The sequence below is a fragment of the Phoenix dactylifera genome, chromosome 8, assembly GCF_051530095.1.
Source record: "Phoenix dactylifera cultivar Ajwa chromosome 8, Ajwa_hap1_PhDact_Kaust_v1.1, whole genome shotgun sequence".
In the NCBI taxonomy this organism is placed as follows: domain Eukaryota; kingdom Viridiplantae; phylum Streptophyta; class Magnoliopsida; order Arecales; family Arecaceae; genus Phoenix; species Phoenix dactylifera.
In genome coordinates, this window is record NC_143197.1 from 4155484 (window position 1) to 4180142 (window position 24659).

At 40.8% G+C, this 24659-nt stretch overlaps 3 protein-coding genes, 1 non-coding gene and 3 pseudogenes across 5 annotated transcripts; 3 read left to right on the forward strand and 4 right to left on the reverse strand.

The window, feature by feature from the left end:
* Positions 1 to 1028: 1028 nt before the first annotated feature.
* LOC120110070 (auxin-responsive protein SAUR32 pseudogene) lies at positions 1029 to 1346 on the reverse strand (annotated as a pseudogene).
* Positions 1347 to 3603: 2257 nt separating this feature from the next.
* Positions 3604 to 3996, reverse strand: LOC120110329 (auxin-responsive protein SAUR32 pseudogene; annotated as a pseudogene).
* Positions 3997 to 4767: 771 nt separating this feature from the next.
* LOC113463411 (U6 spliceosomal RNA) lies at positions 4768 to 4869 on the forward strand. Its single transcript, XR_003387589.4, has one exon. It is a non-coding gene; the product is annotated as a U6 spliceosomal RNA (small nuclear RNA).
* A 3816-nt stretch (positions 4870 to 8685) lies between these two features.
* LOC120110071 (auxin-responsive protein SAUR32 pseudogene) lies at positions 8686 to 9003 on the reverse strand (annotated as a pseudogene).
* Positions 9004 to 14756: 5753 nt separating this feature from the next.
* LOC103717501 (uncharacterized) lies at positions 14757 to 16830 on the forward strand. 2 transcript variants are annotated; one of them, XM_008805925.5, is made up of 4 exons: positions 14757 to 14970; positions 16081 to 16281; positions 16368 to 16426; positions 16566 to 16830. In XM_008805925.5, the coding sequence occupies exons 1-3, from the start codon at positions 14860 to 14862 to the stop codon at positions 16419 to 16421; spliced, it is 366 nt and encodes a 121-aa protein (XP_008804147.3). In that variant the 5' UTR covers positions 14757 to 14859; the 3' UTR covers positions 16422 to 16426; positions 16566 to 16830. The 2 variants fall into 2 exon arrangements, with proteins under 2 accessions (XP_008804147.3, XP_008804148.3); XM_008805926.5 differs by lacking the exon at positions 16368 to 16426.
* A 1000-nt stretch (positions 16831 to 17830) lies between these two features.
* On the reverse strand, positions 17831 to 21338 carry LOC103717503 (uncharacterized). The gene is made up of 2 exons (XM_008805928.6): positions 18867 to 21338; positions 17831 to 18602 (listed from the first exon to the last, which is right to left on the reverse strand). The coding sequence occupies exons 1-2, from the start codon at positions 19715 to 19717 to the stop codon at positions 17954 to 17956; spliced, it is 1500 nt and encodes a 499-aa protein (XP_008804150.2). The 5' UTR covers positions 19718 to 21338; the 3' UTR covers positions 17831 to 17953.
* A 750-nt stretch (positions 21339 to 22088) lies between these two features.
* LOC103717504 (PRA1 family protein B3) lies at positions 22089 to 23152 on the forward strand. Its single transcript, XM_008805929.5, has one exon. The coding sequence runs from the start codon at positions 22201 to 22203 to the stop codon at positions 22858 to 22860; it is 660 nt and encodes a 219-aa protein (XP_008804151.3). The 5' UTR covers positions 22089 to 22200; the 3' UTR covers positions 22861 to 23152.
* The last annotated feature ends 1507 nt before the right edge of the window (positions 23153 to 24659 follow it).

Consider the following 24659-nt stretch of genomic DNA (forward strand, 5'->3'; position numbering starts at 1 on the left):
AGGTTTTTGAAGACCTGGATTGGCCTAGATCTAGCATTTGAGGAATAAGAGTAGTGTGTTTGGGGATTGCTCTGTGTCTCCATGGGTTTGCGGGGGAAGAGGAGGTGAATAAGGGGATGATAGCTTACAACTACCGTAGTTGTAAGCTAACGGAAAGACAGAGGCATCAGTGAAAGAGTGAAGAGAACTGCAAAGATGGGAGCATGAGGAGAGAGTGCGTGGATTGCGGGAAGGGGAGGAAGAGAGAGAGAGAGAGAGGGGGGGGGAACGTGCAGGCCATCGAGGGAATTGGAGGTTTGTGGGTAAATTGGATGGCATTTGGATCTAATTTTGACCATCTAACTAATAACTTTGTCCATATTTTTGAGAGAAAAAAACATTTTTGTTTATTTACAATCTTATTTAATTTGATATGATACTTACTAACTTTTACAAGAAATAAAAAATTATACTAGTCTGGTATTAAATTTGGCTTATGCCCATATCTATATCTATTTAAAATAAATGTAGATTTTAAGATTTAAATTTTTGCATTTGACAAATACCAATCTCCACAAACGTATTGGCCAAATAAAAAAAATATGGATATGAATAAATTAATTTTTTATTAGATGTTTTCTTAAAAATCTAGACCTATCTGACGGCCCAGTTCCCACAATATTTTCAATCTTTTTATTTCCTTAAACTAACTTTCTAATCAATAAATTTCAGAATAACTACAGAAAAAGTTGCTAACTGGGATATTTACCATGGGGGCCAAGATTTTTAATTAGATCTTAAATTTAACCGATCAATGAATTTCACAACAAAAAAAAAAAAAGATTCTGTTCATCAGAAAAGGAGAACAATAAAAAGAAAGAAAGAGAAAATAAAACGAGGCACGCAGTTTCAATCTCAACTGTCCATTCATAATATATTGCTCACCAACTATTCATAACATGGCAATCAGAACACCTTTCAATTTCCAGAAAAAAAAGAAGAAGAAAAGAAAAAAAACAATAACTAAGCCCTTGTTCTATGTTTTGCCGTCAAGCCCTAAAGCAACCGGCGAAGTAGGCCAAGCCGTGGTGTTGGCGGTGCTGGGCTCGTCGACCGGCACTGCTCTCGCGGTCGATGATGCCCTGGACGTAGCGGAAGCGGTCGACACGGCATGGGATGGTGACGGCCCCCGGGTTGTCGAACCCATACTCCCTCTCCGCCTCGTTAAGAAGCCCCACGAAGAGCGGATGCTTCAAGTACTCCACCGGCACCATGAATCGCTGCTGCTCTTCCTCCCCTTCTATCCCCACCTTTACTCCCACGAACCCTTTGGGCGGCTTCCTCGAAGCCCCCTTCTCGCTTCCCATGTGGACGCGGAAGCTAATTAAACAGCCGGTTTTGATGGTGGTGGTGATCCTTGCCTTCAGTCCTTATCCCCAAGGAAGGAAACAAACAGCACGATAAGAAGAAAACTAGAAGACAGAGATCAGAGAGAGACTAACTTATGGGACTAAAGCGAGAAGGGCCACGGATCGGAACTCGATATTGCGAGGCAGAAAAGGGTGAGCGAGGACTCGCAGAGAGATGTTGGGACGTTCGACATGATGGAAATTTTAACAAGCGTATTAGAGGCGATGCAAGATGATATATATAGAGAGAGAGTTGGAGGCCTTTGGAGGAAAGCAACAGAATTATAGAGATATACTCGTATCAGGTAAACCAGGATTTGCCGTCTCAGGTTGGTTTATTCTCTCTGTATCGCGTCACCCGGAAGTCTCCCGAAAAAGAAGGATTCACCTTTCTCTCGCGAATCCTAATCGTGATTTGAGATATGTGCAGTCGTGATCCAACGGTTGATGTTCTGAAAGAAGTCGTGATACAACCCGAAGTCCGCTCGGAAGCTACGGGTTGCGGCCCTGCGAATCCGCTATATCGGTTGAATTCACAACCATGGTGGAGTCGGAATTTGAGTAGGATTCCTCCGGCGACGCCGCCAGGCGTTAGGGAAGGTAAACGATTACAACGCGGAACAGCTTATTCACCAACGAGAGCCTGACGCGTAAGTGCTAAGATGCGGGTCCCACGTTAAATTAGAGCTTAATGTGTGACGACCGAATTGTGTAGATTTTCTCTACGTAGCCGCCTCCATGTCCCCGTCCGTCTAGAAACTCAAGCAGAGCATTACGTTGATTCGATTTCCAAAAGATTCCAACTGGATTCAGCATAACCTCAGGTGCTCAAACCAATATCTACCAGAGATTCGCGTATTAGGAAGAGTCGCAGCCGGAAGGATCTTGGATCATAAATAATAAAATTTGAAAAATTTTGAAGGTTCTGAGATCTTCTCGGGAATATTAAAATCAAAAAATTGAATCTTGGCTGTTATACAATTATTTTTTATTTTAAGCTATTAATTTATGTAAATTATTTAAGATTATTTAAGGTTTCATATAAGGGACTACAAATTCTCAAATTCATATATTCATGGAGAAATCTAACGGAGAAGATGTGACGCAGTATGGATACTGTCATCCCCTTATGCTCATCATCTGTTTACTTGCACAGATATCAAAGCAAGCAATAGATGATCCGGTGGTGGATAATTCTTTTTTTGTGCATAGGATATGCCTAAGATCCGAAGAAGAAAGATTTTTGAGATTGATGATATTGCTTATACTTTTCATATGCATGATATTAACATACATGTGTATTTGATAATAATATCTTTAATCTATTCCATAGTGCTTGCTGATGAGCAATTTCTACCTTAATACTCTATTGGCTAATATCTTGAGATACATGGTTTATATTGATTGAGATCACAAAGAACAGTATCTGTACTATATATTATTGAATAAGAAAGAAATATGCTATTTAGATTCTATAGAATATGATTAGCATTTCTCTTCATGAATATTTGTATATAATCCATGTGCAGCTCTGTGTATTCTTGAGACTTTCTTAGATATTCCAAACTATTTTAACTCTGTTTTGTTAAAAAAAAAGAAATCTGTATCCATCTCTAAGCATATTCCCAACTTGTTAAACTTTTTTTAAAAAATAAAAATTAAACAAAAGCATTAACAAAAACAACATCCACATATTTTGGTTCTCTTATCCATTAATTCTTAGAGCTTTTTATATTTTTCAAAATATAGTGCCTAGTTGCTAGAGTCAAGTTATATTAATCTTGTTATCTTTTTTTTCTAAAGATGTATTGCACCTGTCTGGTTGCTAATCTCAAATTATACTGCCTAATATTGATTAAAAACTAGTATTTTGATAGAGATGAGCCTACCGAGCTCAAGCCAAGGCATTGATTAAAAATCTGGTTTTTTTTTTTTTGTTTTGGTCGCACGGCAACAGGGCATTGATGCTTTATATTATGGCCCCGGGGCTCTTAGGAGTGCTTTTTGTTCCTTTTATTTTTGTTTCAAATTTTGATCCCCTGGTTTTTGGACCGCCGGATTCACTCTCTCATGCTCTCCGGCTCCCTCCCCTGGTGTTCTCTCTCTAACTGATCTTGCCTAATCTGGTAGGCATGAATTTCACTATCAATTTCAAGAACAATAGTAAAAACAAATAAACCCCGATTAGTTATCTACCCTTGTACGATTCATGCCGTCAAGCCCTGAAGCACCCGGAGAAGTGGGCCAGGCGGCGGCGGCGGCGGCTGCGGTGGTAATGCTGGCGATGGGCTTGAACGGCAGCACTGTGCTCACGATCGATGATGCCTCGAACATACCGGAAGTGTTCGACGCGGCAGGGGATGGTGATGGCCCCCGGCTGGTCGAATCCGTACTCCCTCTCCGCCTCCTTGAGAAGCCCTACGAAGAGCGGATGCTTCAAGTATTCCACCGGCACCACGAACCGTTGCTTCTCCTCCTCCCCTTCCGTCCCCACCCTTATCCCCATCCACCCCTTCGGCGGCTTCAGCGGAGGCCCCTTCTCATGTCGAGTGTGAGAGTAGAAGTTGAGCGGCCTATCGAGGTGGTACTGCTTGTCTACAGGCCTCATCGACGAAACGGGAAACAAAGAACAGAACAAGAAGAGAACTAGAAGTAGAGATGGAAAGAGAGAGAGAGATAAAGGAACCTCAAGGACCGGAGCTCGAGATGGTGAGGAGGAAAAGAGAGAGAGAAGAGTGGCAGAGAGACTCCGGCACGTTCGACATGGTGGAGAGAGCTAGAGTTATGGAGACGAGGGAGGGAGCAGGGAGGGTTATATATAGATAGAGAGCGTAGGAGCCTTGGGAGTGGAGGAAGGGAACCGATAGGAACAGAGATGTAGCCGCATTAGGGAAGGCGGTAGGCACCGAGACGTGAATATCCATCCCAAAAAAAACTTTTCGAGTGGTAAGCGGCGAAGGATGCCACCTAATCTACCGTACTATTTGCTTTACGGAAAACATAGGTAGGCGACAGGAGGCGCGAGTCACGGCCCTTCGAAACCGCCATATGGTCTAAGCTCACGACTGGGATCGGATCGTTAAGCGATTAGGATTCCTTTCAGTTTCAGCCCGTGCTGGTGGCTTTATCCAACGGCCACGTCCTCGCAATGCTGTTGGGGACACTTGGGAGCTGGCGATTGGAAGAGGACTGCGGGTCCCAGCTACAATCGCGGAGGACACGTGTCAGAAGTAGGGATGAAGCATTTTTGATGTAAAAATGTGCGACTCTTTTTCCCTTTTTCTGATCAGATATCTAAAGATGTCAGAAGTAGGTATTTTACTAATTTGAAGACGAACAACAAACAAGAAGATGGTAATGGCGCCGAATAAGCTCAAAAGTCTATTCGGAGACATCCGATAAAATTAGAACGGTACGTAGAAGAATAGCATGCCCTTGCGCAAGGATGACATGCAAAAATCGAGAAATGATCCAAATTTTTTTGTTATTTTAACGCCCAAGTTTGCTCTTTTTTCGTGGATGCCTCCATCCTCGATCATCTCAAAGTTAACTTCAATGACGACATGTCGGCGGATGGAATATATGGAGAAGTAATCGGAGACCACCACGGCAGAGATGGCGGTTGGTGGTCGGCGCACCCTCGGTCGGACTGTTATTGAGGCAGAGCTTCAAGCAGCATGGGAAGGCATCTCCTATGCGAGGAGGGTACCTGGTGCAGATAAGATATGTCTCGAGGGGGATTCCACTACGGTGATCGATTGGATACGGAGAGCTAATCGATACGGGGACGGTCACCCACTGATTCGTGAGACTCGTGGACTGGTCAGGGGTTTAGCTTCTTTTCAGATAGTGCACATATATCGGAAGACGAATAGAACTGCAGACTGGATCGCCTTCTACGTGGCTCGGCACGCTGAAGAGATCTTTTGGACTAGTGTCACCGAGACTCCCTCTCCCCTTATCATTTTGTCGCTTTTAATTTGGCGGGACGTTGTACTCATGTAAAAGCCATATGAATATCGTTTTTTATAATAATAATAATAATAATAATAATAATAAGCCAAAGCATTTCAGTAAAAATACTATGTAAGGGTTCAGACGTCCCACCAAAAAAAAAACAAAAAGGCATTCACCTCCTCATACGAAAGTGCGGCTTGCATTAGGATTGGGAACTAAGATTGCTGCAGAGATTGGCTCGATGTGAACAGTGGACATAGTAGAGATTATGAGAATGCGAAAAGTGTGTATGGTCTCCAAAGTTGGATAAAAGGCTGGACAGTAAAACGAGAAGATGGATGATGGATCCCCCTTCCCCAACCAAAAAAAAAAAAAAAGACTTCACGTTATTATTGAAATATGGAGACTTTGAGGTGATACCAACGCTTAATAAATCATCCTGCCTTTCTTATACGGTTGGTATTATTCTGTTTCTTTTCTTTTCCCGGTTGCAATAATTGCATGTTTCCAAATTACTCTCCTTTGCACCCTCTTTTTGTATTCATATTCATTAATATATTACATAATTTTTTACAATACATGCACAATTGTCAATTTTGAAGAACGGCATTAGCCTTTTTCATATTTGTGTAATCATTAAGCAATTAGTTGACAATCATGACTTTATTGCAGATTTGCAGTGATGACAGCTTGATAGGTTGCAACATAGTAAAATAGTTGTTCTAATGAAAATGGTAGTATAAATATGTAAGATTTATGTTCAATAGAAAAATATTATGTACTTACAAGTTGGACGAATGTTGAGTTTTGTTAGATTAATCAAATTTAAATAAAAAATTTTAAGCATTCGTTTCTCATTATAGATACCTACAATTTCGTGTAATAACTATCAAGTTTGAAAGTTCCACCGCTTAACCTTAGGTTCAATTAATTTCGGCATGTCTTGGATACAATCCATGGGCCTTATGTATTTCATTGGGGTGAAATGTGTCATGGACTAATAGTTCAAAAGCATAAGTAGCTAGGAGGAAGACCTATCCAGGCTAATAACTATGTGGAAGTCCTTTTATTAGTTGATATGGGACTATGACCATCTCTCCCACTCAACCTCACGATGCCTCTATCACGATTGGCTCCTACTCTAAGGAGAAGGGGTCCGCTTATGGCGTGCAGGTTTTACTCTATCCATCGCATCCTTCTTGATCCTAGTATCTCCCAATTAGGGGCCTTCATAACTAATAAAAGTTGTGATGCATATAAAGCCCGGCTCTGATGTTGCTTATCATAGATTTATTTCTTTAAGTATCTGTGCAACACTTAGAAGCTTTGCTTGCCTGTAACCACCTCTAAGTCAACATATCACTTGGCCCCTTCAAGCTAGAACTTTTAAAAAGAAAAAGAGCACGTAGGAGAAAAAGAGAGAGTTTGGAAGAATGGAGAGTACTGTTCTATTAGAGAATTATTAGAACTTCTTGCCTGGCTGTTTGGCCAATAAGATACATTCTCACTCCTTCCATAAAATTCTAGAAAAACATCTACTTACTTTCCAAATATATAGTCTCCTAAAAATTTAGTTCATCTCTGGCTCTTTAGGGTCCTTTTAAGAAGGAAAATATGCATCAAGTATTCAATGGAATTGCATGAAATGCTCGGTCCGCGACAAATGTGGTGTAATTAATGCAACTTAAGCCAAACCTAAAGTCTCACCCTTTTGACCAGTCCATTGACAAATGTGGTGTAATGCAGCTTAAGTCAAACCTGAAGTCTCACCCTTTTAACCAGTCCATTGACATCCTAGTCATCATTTTGTATCAATATCACTCTCATTGATATGATATATAAAAGAGCAATGATATTGTGAATCAAAAAGACCCAGGTCTCATTACCTTGTTCAATAGATCTATATAAATTGATATATAGCAAGAAATTTACTAATATAATATTGACAGGGTTGGAAATGGATTGAGTCTAGTCAGATTTCTATATAGCCTAGACACAACTTGGAGAGCTCGAGCTAGGTTCATATCAGGCTCAAACTGAGCTCGTTCCTGGCATGGTGCAAGGAGAGATATAGAGATGGCAAGATCTCAATGGCGGCAATGGAGCCTGAGCATGGAGCCCAAGCACCATAGAGGTTGAGAGAGATACAAGGGAAGGAGGATCTCGACAAGAAGCATTGGAAGCAAGTTGAGAAATTTTTCATTGAGCAAGGGAAACAGGGAAAAAAAAAAGAGGAGAAGAAAAAACTAAGATACGATATTTCTGTCCCAATCCTGGTCGCAACAAATTCTGGAGCTCACCAACTTCACTTTGAACATCAACACCTCCACCTCCAACTAAGGTACAACAACCACTCATTCCTCCTCTCTCTCTCTCTCTCTTCTCTCTCCATTCCTAATAAGTAGCCTTCAAATTGGAGGTTTTTGAAGGCATGGATTGCCTAGATCTAGCATTTGAGGAATAAAGGTAGCGTGTTTGGGGATTGTTCCGTGTCTCCATGGGTTTGTAGGGGAGGAGGAGGTGAATAAGGGGATGATGATAGCTTACAACTACCATAGTTGTTGGCTAACTCAAAGACACATGCATATTGGATGTTTGTGGGTAAATTGGATGGTGTTTCGATTTATTTTTATATCCGGATGTTATTTTGACCATCTAACTAATAATTTTGTCTATATTTATTCTATTTATAATTTTATTTAATTTGATATGATACTTACGAACTTTTAAGAGAAATAAAAAAATTATATTAGTATGGTATTAAATTTGGCTTATGTCCATATCTATATCTATTTAAAATAAATATAGATTTCAAAATTTGAATTCTTGCATTTGACAAATATCAATCTCTACATATTGGCCAAATAAAAAAATATGGATATAGATATATTAATTTTCTATTAGATGTTTTTCTAAAAACCTAAATCTTTTCAAACCTAACTGAAATCTGATGGCCTAGTTCCAACAATATTTTCAATCTTTTTATTTCCTTAAACTAACTTTCTAATCAATAAATTTCAGAATAACTACGGAAAATGTTGCTAACTGGGATATTTACCATGGGGGCAAGATTTTTAATTAGATCTTAAATTTAACCGATCAATGAATTTCACAACAAAAAAAAAAAGAAGAGTCTGTTCATCAGAAAAGTAGGAAGAAAAAAAAAGAAAGAGAAAATAAAACGAAGCACGCAGTTTCAATCTCAACTGTCCATTCATAATATATTGCTCACCAACTATTCGTAACATAGCAATCAGAACACCTTTCAATTTCCAGAAAAAAAGAAGAAAAAAAGAAAGAAAAAAAAACAATAACTAAGCTCTTGTTCTATGTTTTGCCGTCAAGCCCTAAAACAACCGGCGAAGTAGGCCAAGCCGTGGTGTTGGCGGTGCTGGGCTCGTCGACCGGCACTGCTGTCGCGGTCGATGATGCCCTGGACGTAGCGGAAGCGGTCGACACGGCATGGGATGGTGACGGCCCCCGGGTGGTCGAACCCATACTCCCTCTCCGCCTCGTTGAGAAGCCCCACGAAGAGCGGATGCTTCAAGTACTCCACCGGCACCATGAATCGCTGCTGCTCTTCCTCCCCTTCTATCCCCACCTTTACTCCCACGAACCCTTTGGGCGGCTTCCTCGAAGCCCCCTTCTCGCGTTCCATGTGGACGCGGAAGCTAAACAGCCGATTTTGATGGTGGTGGTGATCCTTGCCTTCAGTCCTTATCCCCAAGGAAGGAAACAAACAGCACGATAAGAAGAAAACTAGAAGACAGGGATCAGAGAGAGACTAACTTATGGACTAAAGCGAGAAGGGCCACGGATCGGAACTCGATATTGCGAGGCAGAAAAGGGTGAAAGAGGACTCGCAAAGAGATGTTGGGACGTTCGACATGATGGAAATTTTAACAAGCGTATTAGAGGCGATGCAAGATGATATATATAGGGAGAGAGTTGCAGGCCTTTGGAGGAAAGCAACGGAATTATAGAGATATACTCGTATTAGCTTGGTTTATTCTCTCTGTATCGCGTCACCCGGAAGTCTCCCGAAAAAGAAGGATTCACCTTCCTCTCGCGAATCCTACGCGTGATTTGAGATATGTGCAGTCGTGATCCAACGGTTGATGTTCTGAAAGAAGTTGTGATACAACCCGAAGTCCGCTCGGAAGCTACGGGTTGCGGCCCTGCGAATCCGCTATATTGGTTGAATTCACAACCATGGTGGAGTCGGAATTTGAGTAGGATTCCTCCGGCGACGCCGCCAGGCGTTAAGGAAGGTAAACGATTACAACGCGGAACAGCTTATTCACCAACGAGAGCCTGACGCGTAAGTGCTAAGATGCGGGTCCCACGTTAAATTAGAGCTTCTTTTCACTGGAAGGATGTGTGACGACCGAATTGTGTAGATTTTCTCTGCGTAGCCGCCTCCATGTCCCCGTCCGTTTAGAAACTCAAGCAGAGCATTACGTTGATTCGATGTCCAAAAGATTCCAACTGGATTCAGAGATTTGTGTATTAGGAAGAGTCGCAGCCGGAAGGATCTTGGATCATAAATAATAAAATTTGAAAAATTTTGAATGTTCCGAGATCTTCGCGGGATTATTTAAAATCAAAAAAATAAATCTTGGCTGTTATACAATTATTTTTTATTTTAAGCTATTAATTTATATAAATTATTTAAGATTTCAGATAAGGCACTACAAAATTTCAAATTCATATATTCATGGTCTACCGGAGAAGATGTGACGCAGTTGCATTCTTTGCTCGCAGAAAGTCATCCATCTGTGGATATCAAAGCAAGCAATAGATGATCCATGGTGGATAATCCTTTTTTTGCGCGTAGGATATATCTAAGATCCGAAAAAGAAAGATTTTTAAGATTGATGATATTGCTTATACTTTTCCTATGCACGATATTAACATACATGTGTATTTGATAATAATCTCTTTAATCTATTCCATAGTGCTTGCTGATGAGCATTTTCTACCTTAATACTCTATTGGCTAATTTCTTGAGATACATGGTTTATATTGATTGAGATCACAAAGAACAATATCTGTACTATATATATATTATTGGATAAGAAAGAAATATGCTATTTAGATTCTATAGAATATGATTAGCATTTCTCTTCATGAACATTTGTAAAAATATATAATTAGGAAATTGTATATAATCCATGTGCAACTCTGTGTATTCTTGAGACTTTCTTAGATATTCCTAACTATTTTAACTCTATTTTGTTAAAAAAAAGTAATCTGTATCCATCTCTATGCATATTCCCAACTTGTTAAACTTTTTTTAAAAAAATAAAAATTAAACAAAAACATTAACAAAAACAACATCCACATATTTTATTTCTCTGATCCATTAATTCTTAGAGCTTTTTATATTTTTCAAAATATAGTGCCTAGTTGCTAGAGTCAAGTTATATTAATCTTGTTGTTTTTTTTTTCTAAAGATGTATTGCACCTATCTGGTTGCTAATCTCAAATTATACTGCCTAATATTGATTAAAAACTAGTATTTTGATGGAGATGAGTCTGCCGAGCTCAAGCCCAAGGCATTGATTAAAAATCTGGGTTTTTCTTTTTTGCCGCACGTCAACAAGGCATTGATGCTTTATATTATGGCCTTGGGGCTCTTAGGAGTGCTTTTTGCTTCTTTTATTTTTGTTTCAAATTTTGATCCCCTGGCTTTGGACCGCCGGATTCACTCTCTCATGCTTTCCGGCTCCCTCCCCTGGTGTTCTTTCTCTCTAACTGATCTTGCCTAACCTGGTAGAAGTTTCCAAGACGAGCCCTTAATCTTAATTTCAACTAATATAAAAAGCACCAATAATTTCTATCCACAGGCCCTTATAATCCTTGGATTTAGCTTCGATCATCACAAGCATTCAAATTAAAACCCCAAATTTTCCTTATAGAGATATACTCACTTGATCTTTTTTTTTCCGACAGGAAAGATGGGAAGGACCCAACAATTTATTTCATGTTCTTGCTTGAATTTTTCGTTTCCAACTCAAATTACAGTCCAGAAAAATTTCTAACAGTAGATGGACTCTGGATTAGATCTCTCCCACTCCTATCGCAATCCTCCAACCTCCCGACCCAAATGTTTCTTTGTATGTCTATGAAATATGATGAGTTCTCGGAGGACTTGGAGAGTAGTCCAATCACCTTTCCAAGGCCATATTTCGGAGTTTGAAAGAGAAAAAGGAAATAAGTGGCTTTCATTCTAGCCGTTTGGTTAAAAAAAATTTTACTTCTATTTTAATTTTAGAAATAATAAGAATTATATCCCAATTTCCAATGACCAAATTCCGACTCTCTTCTGATATTCAAATCTTATCACGATTGAGAATATATGGCCATGCTAATTTTTACACCGAATCTGATTTCGATCGTGAACTAGATGCATCATATGTGTCAACCACACCCCAACAAAGTTGGAAAAAGAAAAGCATTAAAAAGACGGTAATTATTTTTGAAAATGTTCTGCTAGAATCCTATCATTTCATTTAAATTGACCCAAACAACGCCATGAAGTTACTTCTGCGACTTTGTGCCTAGAGGAACCGGATTCCCTTGACGTAGCATCTGAGGCCAGCTCCCATGTCGCCATCCTTGGAGCCACTCGCGGGCCAGATTTCTCTAGATCTGAGCCATAGATCGGTCGACCTTATCCCGTGTCATGTCATCAATGGCTCTGATCAGAGGACCACGGGTAGCAACCGATAGACGAAATGCATGGCAGACGAGTGCATTAGTGCATCGATTAGACTGCGAATTGGCTTCTATCGTTGCCTTCGGTTTGGCGAATTTTGCCTCCCTTGGGTCGCACCAGATCGCTTTCGCCCCGCTAACTACCAACCAGGATTCGGGACGAATGCTTCAAAGACAGATATTTTTATAATATTGTCTGCTTATCTGTTACGATATCATTTTCCTAGTTATTTTTTTTCTTCTTACTTTCAGTTTGAGTAAACATCGCTCATACATCTCCTTGTGTAAGCCAGATTGTGACCATCACGTGCCTTTATTTTCTTCCAAAATAGTCTTTGCTGAGAGGATCGTGTTCTCATCGGTTGACCTTTTTCTGCAGGTGTAGACTTTAGAATATGCAAAGGCAAAGTTTCATTATGAGTGGGTCGTGTTTCCCTCTCATATCAGCATGGGTACAACTTAAAATCAGCTGTTGGGTCAAATTGGGCTACCAGAAAACCCAACACACTCTTTTTTTTCTTAGGCTCGTTTGGCTCGCAGAAAAAAAAAAGAGAGAAGAAAGTGTGGTTAACATAAAAGTAATGAGATGCTTCTCGATTAGTTGGAGTTTTCAAATGAGAGAGACGGAAAAATTGTATTCCCATAAGAATATGATTCCCACATTTTATGAAAAAGTCTTTTTTATAAGAAACATGGAAAAGTTACTTTCCCATGAGTTGAGAATCACTCCATTTTTGTTTTCTTCCAAAAAGGCCCTTCAGCATTAAAGAGGCATTAAAGACCTAATTTTTATTAAGGGTATAACAGAAATTACACATAGCTTATCCAGGAAAGTGAAGGGTGGTTCTATATACACCCCCCCTATTGCTCAGGACACCCCCCAAAAATTAAAAAAAAATTAAATACTCTCTACACCCCCCCCATTTGCTAAGGACACCCCTAAAAAATTAAAAATTCCTAAATTACCCCCCACCCTTCCCACCCCCTCACCTAAATTGCTCTCTACACCCCCCAACCCCCCCCCACCCCGCTCTTCCCCTCCAAAACACCCGCCGGCTTCTCCCTTCCGCCCAAAAAACCTCGCCTCAAGCACCTCCCCGGCCATCTCCCGAGCAACGAGCACCTCGCCGGCGGAGGAGGAGGGGGGAGGCGGAGGAGGAGGACGGGGAGGCGGGGGGAGGCGGAGGGGGAGGTGGGGGATGGGGAGGAGGAGGAAGGAGGACGGGGAGGTGGGGGAAGAGGAGTGAGAGGAGGTGGCGGAGGAGGAGGGGGGAGGCGGAGGAGGAGGACGGGGAGGTGGAGGGGGAGGTGGAGGGGGAGGACGGGGAGGTGGAGGGGAGGAGGGGGGGGAGGTGGAGGGGGATGGGGAGGTGGAGGAAGGAGGACGGGGAGGTGGGGGAAGGAGGACGGGGAGGAAGGAGGACGGGGAAGTGGGGGAAGAGGAGTGAGAGGAGGTGGCGGAGGAGGAGGGGGGAGGCGGAGGAGGTGGAGGGGAGGACGGGGAGGTGGAGGGGAGGAGGGGGGGGAGGTGGGGGATGGGGAGGAGGAGGAAGGAGGAAGGGGGGTGTACTGAGAAAATTTCAAGGGCAATATGGTAATTACACTAAAGGTTAGTTTGGGTATTTTTTTTTTGGTTTTTGGGGGGGTGTCCTGAGCAATAGCGGGGGTGTATATAGAACTACCCGAAAGTGAATAATCAACCAAACATGCCAAAAGTACTTTTTCAGGCATCCTCTTCCTAGAAATCTACTTTTCAGGAATCATATTTCTAGGCAAAAAAATGTTTCCCGCGAACCAAATGAGCCCTTATTGTATCCTTGTCATCCGGGGAGTACACATAACGGAGAGCCCTCAATCAAGCTAGCCTAGTGACCATGTATACATTAAGTTCATCTTTTTTTATGATAATTTCTCATTTAGATAGTATATATCATTATTTTTTCAATGTTATGCACAAAACCATATGCTTGGATTTTCAAAATGGTTCATTCTATAAATTTCTTCTTTAATTGAATACTAATAAGTCGATTAAATGTTGCTCATATATATTTTTTACAGGATATTTAAATTTAAAATATCTTTAAAGCAAACTTCATTTTTCCGTATGTTCATTTGTGCGCACATCTCTATCTAGTTTTGCGAACATCCTGTGTTTTATGACCAATCTCTTGCATGTCAGTCCCCTCGTAGGCAAAATCTTCAGAAGAAGCAGCCAAAATGAATGAAAAGGAGAGTGGGCAAAGGGTTAGAAGAATGCTCCCGTTATGAAACAAGAAGAGTATAATCCTGCTTCTGTTACAGAAAGATTTCTACCATGGAGAGTTAGGTTAAAAATATGAATCTCTTATTTTTATATAGATTTAAGCAAAGAGCTAAAAAATTTTCTGCCTATCATAAATTAAACGATACAAAATAGCTATCAAGAGTGTATGCAAAATTAAATTATACAAAATATTACTGAAATATTTGCAAGAGTTCTAGAAGACTCGTAAAGCTTTTCAAGTTTCATATTTTTTTTTTACTAAAATAAATAATTTATGTAGTTCTGATACAAATACATCAAATAAAACCAGAATGCAATGACTTTTATAGACTCGCCACGCCACACATCTCTCTAACCTTCCTTAGAAAGGCACGTGTATAGCACGTGCAGTATACTAGTTTCTTATAAGCGCGGCTAGGTCCAGGCTGTCGAGGGTGCAGGCTAACCAGAAAAGCGGCTGGGTTTCGAAGAATATCGCGGTGGGGACTCGAGAAGAAGCGACGAAGAAGAGAGTGGAGAGGAGAATCGGAGATGCCGTGCCTCAATCTCTCCACGAACGTGAGCTTGGATGGGGTCGACACCTCGGCCATCCTCTCCGAGGCCACCAAGACTGTGGCCAAGCTCATCGGCAAGCCCGAAGCCGTCGGTGCCCCTCCTCTAAACCCCTCCCTCCGCTCTCATCTCCTCCTAATATCATATCTTTTCCTTCCCATATCTCCGGATTCTTTTGTGCTTTTTCCTTGTCTTGATGCATTTGAGCTGCTTTGATGTGAAAGACGATATCTTGCTTGAGATTGGAAACGAATTTTTCCTATTCTCTCGTCTTATCCTGTCAATGAGTCCTTCAGTATACGTCTTGGTCTAATTCTTGTTTGGTGTCTTTTTTTCACCATTTAGAAGTCACATGGTTTCGATTAATATAAGAATGATCCGGTTTCTCTATGAAATGGAACCACTGCATCGGGTTCTTATCTGCGTTGGGTTACTGCCCTATTTCTATGCGGTGAAGACAGAGGTCTTGTTTCTTCAGAAAGTGATCCTTTTATTCGTGCTAGTTGATTCGGTTTGGTTAATGTGCTTCCCTTTTGCTATTCAGTGTTTTTAATGCATTCTCCGATAGATTTATGTGCGTACTGGAGAATATTATATATGATCGAAGAAGTTCAATTTATTATCTGGGGAGGTTTATCTTCACTTCTCTAATGCAACCTAACTGGTTGTTACCAGTTAGGAGTATAGCTTTGGTAACTTATAATGGCAGGTCAAGGAAGCATGGATTGACACCAAAAGGAAAGGTATTTTCTATAAAGCTATACCACGGTACTTCAGAAATATCACTCAAAAAAAGTCAGGGAACACTTTGCTTCACTCAATGACACCCTTCACGATGCCAATTTAAAGGGACAAGCTGTTTGACTTTTGGAGTGGCCTCTATAAGTTAATTGAGCATTTTCATCTTTTATATGTTGAGTTAAATACTAATCTGACGCCCCATGGAAACTTGATTCCTTATTTAAATACTAATTTCCTTTTCTTTTTTCATAAAAATTTGAAATATTGTTGCTTCAAACTAATTTGCTCCATTTTTTCCCATCCTAAATTCTTTTATTGCATGTGGTTGCCTTGATTTGACATATTTTAGGTTAAGATTTAGTTGAGTTTTGAATTTAAGTTGCCTGAAGAAACTAGTTCTTTTGGACACCATAGTTACATATTCTGAGTGTTTTACTTTTATGTTCCCTCTGTTGACAGTACGTAATGATAGTGCTCAAAGGGTCAGTACCGATGTCATTTGGAGGGACTGAACAGCCAGCTGCATATGGTGAATTGGTTTCCATTGGAGGCCTGGATCCCGATGTAAACAAGAAACTGAGTGGTGCTATAGCTTCAATTTTGGAAACTAAGTTGTCCGTTCCCAAGTCACGATTCTTTCTCAAGTTTTATGACACAAAGGCAAGCCATCCGAACTTCTCTAGCTGACCCTAAAATGGGTCATTACTGGTTAATTGTTTTTCTCATTGCAGTTTCCTGTCTTTTAGGTCCACCAAACTCAAGAATATGCACAATGTTTGCATGCTTTGCATCAGCAATAAATCATGTAAATAACCACTCACTGTTTAGATATTCCTAGTATTGTGACCCATGTTTATCACCATTAGTTCTAGTTTTGAGGATTTTTTTTTTCCTTACTTACCTAAAACATAGGTATTCATGGATTTACTTTTTCTGCTTTGCAGGGCTCAAACTTTGGGTGGAATGGTTCTACTTTCTAGGTTCAGTGCTTGCCTGGTCTGTTGCATGACATGTTGGAACATATGCTATAAGCAAAATGACTATTATTAACTTGAGATTTTATTTGGTTTGGTCTAACTGTGGTATTTTGTTTTGAGCTTATCTACATAACCATATCATGGCGAAACATTAAGCTGATAGTATAATGATCATCTTTGTCTGAACCAATGGTGTTGACAAGTACTAGATTCTGCAAGATTTCTATTTCAATTGATTGTGTCTTTGATTATGATAAAGTATCATATTTTGATGATTTGATTTCATTACTCACACCTCAGGTAGTTGAATCCTATGAAAAATGTCTAGTTGCAGGGCAATTTTTTAACTTATGGTCATAGTGTTGCTTTATTTTATTAGTCACTGTTAATATTGAAAACCCTCCAGAAAATGACCAGGTCATAGCGCGAGTCGAAAAAACAGGGGGACTGCATTTTATGCATTGGTCAACTTGAATGTTGTGTCATGATGCTGGCTCCATGTAATCTGTATACGTCTTGTTGTTGCTAAAGAATATCACTAGCTATAGCAAGAGGCATGAGTGGTCAAAACATTTACATAAACTCTCTAGCTAGAATTTTTGTTTTAAAATGTTTCTATTAGCAGCCTCACGGTGGTTTAGTTGAGTATTTTTCTGATGGTTCTTGTGCTCACATTACGAAAAGCTTGTAAGAAATGGTTAATTGTTCCCCAATACTTGTTCATGCATTTTTGTTGACTAGAGCATGATGTGTGTGATGCATGCAACGTGCAGTTGTGGAAGGAGGGAGCTTCATGAACAACCATTAGAAAAATTTGAATTAAGTAGTAGAATAAACTCTGTTTCCAATCTCATAGTAGCACAACCCATCCAATTCTGTGTCCTTTTGTGCCCACTTTCTTATCTGGACGGTTGTCACCAGTTCTATAGATGTTATATGATCTAGGAGAACAAAAGAATAAGCTTCCTGGCTGGAGAAACAGATGCGTTTGTAATACAGAAATAAGGGCTGTCTCTTTGACAGTGCATTCTTCTTTAAATGTTTAGCAGAATATGATTCGCCTGTTTACTCTAGCTTATAGAATGAGGCAACTCCTCTCACCTATCTTTAGGCTAAAATATTTAGGACTGATGTATGTTAGTGCTAGTGGAGCAATAGGATCACCCATCACCATTACATATTTGGGAATTTGTTTATCCTAGCATGGATAATTAGGTGTTTAACAAGTATAATGGTGATGCGTAATTTCATAGTTCATGCATTACAACCATACAGATCATTGTCTAAGCACAAATATACATGATAGCAACACACTCTTGCTGTTTAGACACAGATGAGTGTCATGGATCGTGATCCTATGCTACTTTTGGAAGGGGAAGATAGAGCATTTCTCTGAACTCCAACCTCCTTGTTTCGCTGTAGAAGGTTCTTTGTCTGTTGGGCCAGTAGGTTAACCAAATCCAGCCTTTGATTTCCCACTCCATTTTCTTCCCTAAGGCTCCTCCACACACCTTCCACCACACACTCTCTCCATACTCATCTCCTGCAAAGATTACTCCTCCTCGTTTTGTAAAGGGCCTGTAGGCACTAGAGTAGCGGTCTCTAAACCATGTCCTTGGTTGAAGTAATGACAATTTTGAAGGCTTGGAAGAGAAAACCTCTCTGCCGTGCACCCCATCGCGAAGAAACCAATTCAAAATTGCACTACCACCATGTGCTGATTGTTCAAATTTCCATGGTTTCATGCTCATAGTGACAGTTTCTGTGGCTGAAACTTTGAAACCCAAATAAGAATTTGGGGGATCAAATGAGCCTTCAAGGGTCTTCTCGAGGCCAACTTCATGAATTGGATTGTCAGAAGATTTGCTTACTGAAACTGACATCACGTCAGACTGCAGGGTTGGTGTGAGTCGCAAAGATATACGAGATGGAAAGTGTTTCTCCTCAGTCCCATAGCCTCGTTCAGCCATTAGAGTTTCAGATACCAGTGGGTTCACATCGCATCTGGCATAAGTGAAATGAGTAAGGGTGCATCTAATTGGATTATCACTTATTAGATAACTAAATTCTACAGAGACATGCAGTTCAGCTGGATACGATGCATGCCTGACATTATAGTATAGATACGGACTATTAGGGTGCTCAGGATAGATTCTCAGGATTGTCCTATTGTTTACTATCTGCAACTGGGTTATTTAGAGCTAGATGATGCACGCCAGTTCATTCATAGATACATGTAGGATTTGAATTGATAAGTAGTGCACTAACCTTACGTTGTCCACATTCACCACCACATCAATCCAGTTTTCCCGTATGATGACCTTGTAAGCGAGTTGGATCACCCCTTCAAGCTGTTGGTACTTCAAAGAAAAGAGCAGACGTTCATCCTGAGTTGCAGCAGTAGGATTTTCAATGCTCATGGCAATGATTGGGCAATATAACTGCACTTTCCATAGCCCACTAGCGGAGAAAGCATATGAAAACAGAGGTGAAGGTGTTTTGAATGAGTGATTGAAAGGTTGAAACTCTTGAATCCAGTTTGTTATGGCAAGGTTTAAGGATCTCATCCACTGCTCTTCGAGGTTGGATCCGAGGACCCGCACGAGAAGCTTTGATGCTTCTCTGCACCTTGAGGAGGTTAATTGAATCCGCAAAGTGTCCAGGCATCCCTGGCGAAGGTTGTTAGGGGCTTCATAGATGCAGATGAGGAAAGCAAGTGTGAGGAATGCTAGATTGAACACATCTCTGAAATCTTCTGTGGTTTCTACTGCAGGGAATCTGAATGAAGTTTTCTTAACGGGACCATACATAAGAACGCCATTGATGATATCAAAGAAGAGATGGAGGACATCTTCTTCTTCTATAGAAGGCTGAGTTTTGTTTTTCAGGTGAATACGACTGGATGTCCAGAGGGGGATCGGCATATTAAAATCTGCATAGATAGAGAAGGAGACATATGGGTTTTGGCTTTGGGAGCTTCTGGTGACTGAGAGATTCATAGAGGGATGTGTTGATCCTATGGTACAGATGCAAAGAGACATGACATTTGTGTTCCATTGGGTGATTGCGGGAAGGTTACTGATCCATCCCCATACATCAGGAACAAAACTAGAAGCCATGGAAATGAGTTTGTAGTCTTAGAAATCCCTCCGTCTGATACATCCAAAACTTAGGCAAGGGATTATATAGCTGCAAACTAGATATCCACTGAGACAAAGAAGTCAAAAGGTAACTCAACACTGATTCCACCACGTGAGAGTTTGCTATCGTGATAAAGTAGATTCTTGATGTGCGAGAGGGGAACTAAATATTTAGTGCAGTATTAACTTTTTCTTCTTTTCTTCTCTTCGGAATGTATAACAGAGAAGTGGTATTTTGAATGACGACGACTATCTGTTTCTAATACCATCTTCTCTGGCTTCAAATTCCCTTTGACAAAATCATCAAACTTATTCATGTGTCTCAGATATTGCATATGGGAAAACTTAAAAGTATTCTCTAATACTGATAGTTTAAATCTATCCATGATGTTATCCTATAAGTTAGGCAAAAGAGATAACTTTGTACTTTAATTGGTGGATGAGGAACAATGTGCTGTTCCATACATGCTCAGAAATATTCGATTTAGATAGGAAAGTGAATTTGGTCCATACCCATTGCACAATGGCTTCCCTTTTCATGGAATCGATTCTGTTCCACTCTTTGTGAGCACAGCACATGTATCTTCCTCATTAAGCTTGAACAAGCTTTTTCTTTGAAGTGAGCCTAACTTATGCATTATTAGACAAGTTAGGATTATATTCTTGACTTTTAGTACTTCTCTTGTTGATTTTGAGTCTTAACAGATTTATGAACCAAGGCTTGAAAAGGGACTCATTTATTGATGTGGAAAACCATTCTGAGCAGCAGCTTTTCTTGTTATCTTGTAAGTACCCTTTCTGAGGGAGCAACTGTTTGCTTTACTGATAACAACTCATTAAAGTCATGCTGGAGAAAGTGCAAAAAACCGCCTAATGGACAAAGTTGGGGGATTTAGAGTATCTGTGTTTTTCTGCTCTCAATCAAGGTCTTGTACCGGATAGGTCCAACCCCATATATTCTCTCTCAAATATTTCTCGTACTAGTATTTGTGAAGTACGTCCATAAAGAGATTTTTTTTTTGCAGTTTCCTGTAGTTTTGACTCGATTAACAAGTTCTTCAGCTGGTTTTGCGCAATATGATTAAAATGAATTGATATCATTTACTGCTTTCTTGGTCTTTCTCAATAGAAGCTTGGAATCCAGCAGTTTCCATCCTCTCCCTCTTTATTTCGGGTGAGCGGCTGAAGGTCTGGATGGTGGATGTAACTGCAGCCCCTCTACCGCTGCCATAGCTGGCCCGTGAATTTTTTGACAAAAAGCTCGCCAGATACCAGTGATGACATCAGCCCAGAGTGATTGAAAACGCTTTGATCTATGGTGGTCTTATGCTGTATCGCAATCAGATTATGGGGCATACCAGAACATCACATGACTGCAAGATTAAAATCGAAATTATAGTCATGAATGTGAAAACTAGAACAACTTGCAATAGATGAACACAGAATAGGAAATATCATGAAAAACTATGAACCGGACAAATTGACACAAATTCGAGCTTGATTCAAACTATTCAAAATCCATTAATGTGTCTGTATAATAGATTGTATTTGCTCTATGACTTGTTGAGGGATTAGCTGGGTTGGTCAAATGAATCTGCTTAAGGTTGATTTGGTTGTCTGTAACTGATATATGAACCTACTTCATGTCAGGAGGAGCCTATTTTGAGTATTTGATTGGCCTGGAGTGGAGCTACAGCAAGTTTCCGCAGCACTCCAATTTAGATAAAAATGTCTCAAGTGGCGGATAGGGCTCACGAATCCACCGTTGAATCACGCATCTCATAGATTTTAAAGCATTCTGAACTTTATCATTCACCCGCTTGCACATGTCCAAAGCAGCCGATGGGTAATCCAATGGTGGATTTGCATGAAGAAAGGTGGATCCTTTCGTGAAAGATACAATCCCCTATGCCAAAGTGGCTTCGATGTAGGGAGAGATTCGAAGCTATTTTAGTGATGCGGGAGCCAGTTTAGTTTACTTGGAACAAGCCAAATGGTGCTTATGACTTGAGTTGTACTTCGTTTCAAACCCAAAATTATGTGCCCTACTTGCACCCTCGGGTGAAGTGAAAAATAAAACAAAAGCGCCGAATGGAGATGAACTAAAGGAAAGAATGCTTCCAAAGGTCAAGGGCATGGCACTTGACGCTGGCTGTGCCGCCTCGTAACAAAAGAACAACTTGTTTGGTCTGCAAGTTACGAACTTACGATGCCTCTCATCTCCGATCCGGTTGTATTGCAGGATGCAAAAGATTCTATTATTTTTCGACAGGGTGGAGCCGATTCGACTCCAATTTGTTAGAATTCGGAAACCATCGGGTCTCGTTATATTTTAACGTACAAACCAACGACTAAAGCATTAGACCAGCGAAGCCAAGCACAAGTCCAAAACCACTTCCCCTCCGTCTTCTCCTTTCTCCTTTCTCTCTCGGAAGTCAAAAACCCAAAGACATTCTAGTCTCATGGACTCCAACGCCTCGCCGCCCATCCTCCCCCTCTCCGCCGGCCAGCCCGCCGCCTCTTCCGCCGCCGGCGCCGCCTCCACCGCCCCGATCTCAACCCCAGCCTTCCGCCGCTTCATCTCCCGCCTCTCCGACTCCACCCGCCGCTCCCTCGCCAACCGCCGTCCCTGGTCGGAGCTCATCGACCGTTCCGCCTTCTCCCGGCCGGACTCGGTCTCCGAGGCCACTTCCCGCGTCCGCAAGAATCTCTCCTACTTCCGTGTCAACTACCTCACACTCCTCGCCGCCGTCCTCGCCCTCTCCCTCCTATCCCACCCCTTCTCCCTCCTCGTCCTCCTCTCCCTCCTCGGCGCCTGGTGCTTCCTCTACCTCTTCCGCCCCGCCGATCCCCCGCTTGTCATCCTCGGCCGCACCTTTTCTGACCGCGAGACCCTCGGCGCCCTCGTCCTCCTCACCGTCTTCGTCGTCTTTCTCACCTCCGTCGGATCTCTCCTCATCTCCGCCCTCATGGTCGGCGCTGCCATCGTGGCCGTCCACGGTGCCTTCCGCGTGCCGGAGGACCTCTTCCTTGACGACCAGGAGCCAGGCGGTGCCGGCTCAGGCTTGCTGTCCTTCCTTGGCGGAGCCGCCGTCTCCGCCGGCCCTGCTGTTGGCGTCTGATCTGGATCTGACGGTTGTCTCGGTTGCGATCGTTGAGGTTTGTAACTTAGGTTATCCCCTTCTCTTCCCCTTACCTTCTATTGATGCTTTGGTAGGTAGGAGAAGATATTCTTGGATAACTAGGGTTTAATTAATATTATAAATTAGATCGGGAGAGATTTACGACTCTGGATTCATGTAACTATTTTTGGATGATCAATGCTTACAAGTTGTTCTCTCAATGTATCAGTGGCTTTGTTTCAGATCTATGGAAGAATCTTTGCTGATTTTAATTGCATTTATTCTTTTGTTATATTTCTTATCAAGAAATTATCTTTCCTTATGCTGATTTAATGTGGTTGTTCTGTGGGAATTGAGATTAGATCTAGCTGTTTTGTGTCTCTTACTCCTCTCAGATTCATCTTTTAATACTTAGCATTTATTTTATATGAAGATCTAATGATTAATAACTGGCAATTTCAGATCTGGGAACAGTGATAGGAATTTTAATTATAGCTTCTGGGACTTGAATTCTAGATCTTGATGTATCTGGTGTACAGGCTGTTGTGTTTTGCTTAGAGATGAAAATGATTTTGGAATTTATATAATTTCCAAAATTTTCATGGTATATGCTCAAGTTTTCGAGTTACCACAGACACTTTTTCTGCTGGCTGTTTGACATGTGACCAATAGGGCCTTGTCTTTTATTATTGTGTTTGGTAATCATGATCTTTTTGTTGGCATAATTTTTTAGTGCAAGGGATTTATTTTTACCTGTGGGTTGTAAAATCAGAAGATTCTTATGAAATTCGCTTCACAAACATTGCTGTTTGTATTATAACTACTGTTGTGTTGTCACTTTTACTGTGATGCAAATGACTGAGGACATCTTAGATACCTTGATGCTCATATAGGGTTTATCAGTCATCAGACATCTAGCGAACATAGGCTTGGAAACTTATGTCAGGGAGTTGTAAAAATGATCTGTTTTGGTAGGGAAGTTCGAGTAAGTTTTTCCAGTACATTATGATGTCCTGTGATTGTCAAGGAAAAAGGATTCCAAATTATGATGCATCAGTGACTAATTATTTAGAGCTTCTTAGGTATAATTTGTTCTGCTATTCTGTTTTGACTATATTGTAACTTATTTTGACTTTGATATGGATACATGTGGTGGAAACTGCTGCATGGATGCTTTTGTTGAAAACATGATATGCATTTTTTGTTAGTTAACTAGGGCTCTTCCTGTAAGTTTCTTACAAGAGCTGATGCTGATTGATACTCTTTAATATTGATTTTATAAAGAAGCTGTTGAGCCGATCAGTGATCTCTTATAGACTTTTTTACAAGGCTTCCATTTCCAAAAGTATAGATAGTTTATATGCAGGGAGAAAATTTTGGATTTTATACAGAAAATTCTGTTACAGCAGTGTAAGTGGTGCGTGCCCTCATTGCTTCTTTGGACAGGAGATTACAAATCACCTATTGACTGGAGAACTTTGATATGCCTACAAGCACATCAAAGAAGTGGTACAGGGTAAGTGGCTGTCCTATATCCTTTTTGGTCTCGGAAGCAGTACCTCCTAACAATCAGCACCTTGTGGGCCTATTGCTCCTTGTCAGTTTGGTAGGGGCTGTTTGGTTGACAGATTTTAGTAAAACAAGTTTACAAAAAAATTCAAAATGAATTAGTTTACAAAAATGATAATTTATTTTTTATCTATAAAATCTGTTTTGCCAAAATTGTTGAGTCATAAGACCTGAAAACTGAGTTTTATATAGGTCTCTCCCTATATTTTTAAAAGCTATTTTAGAGAAAG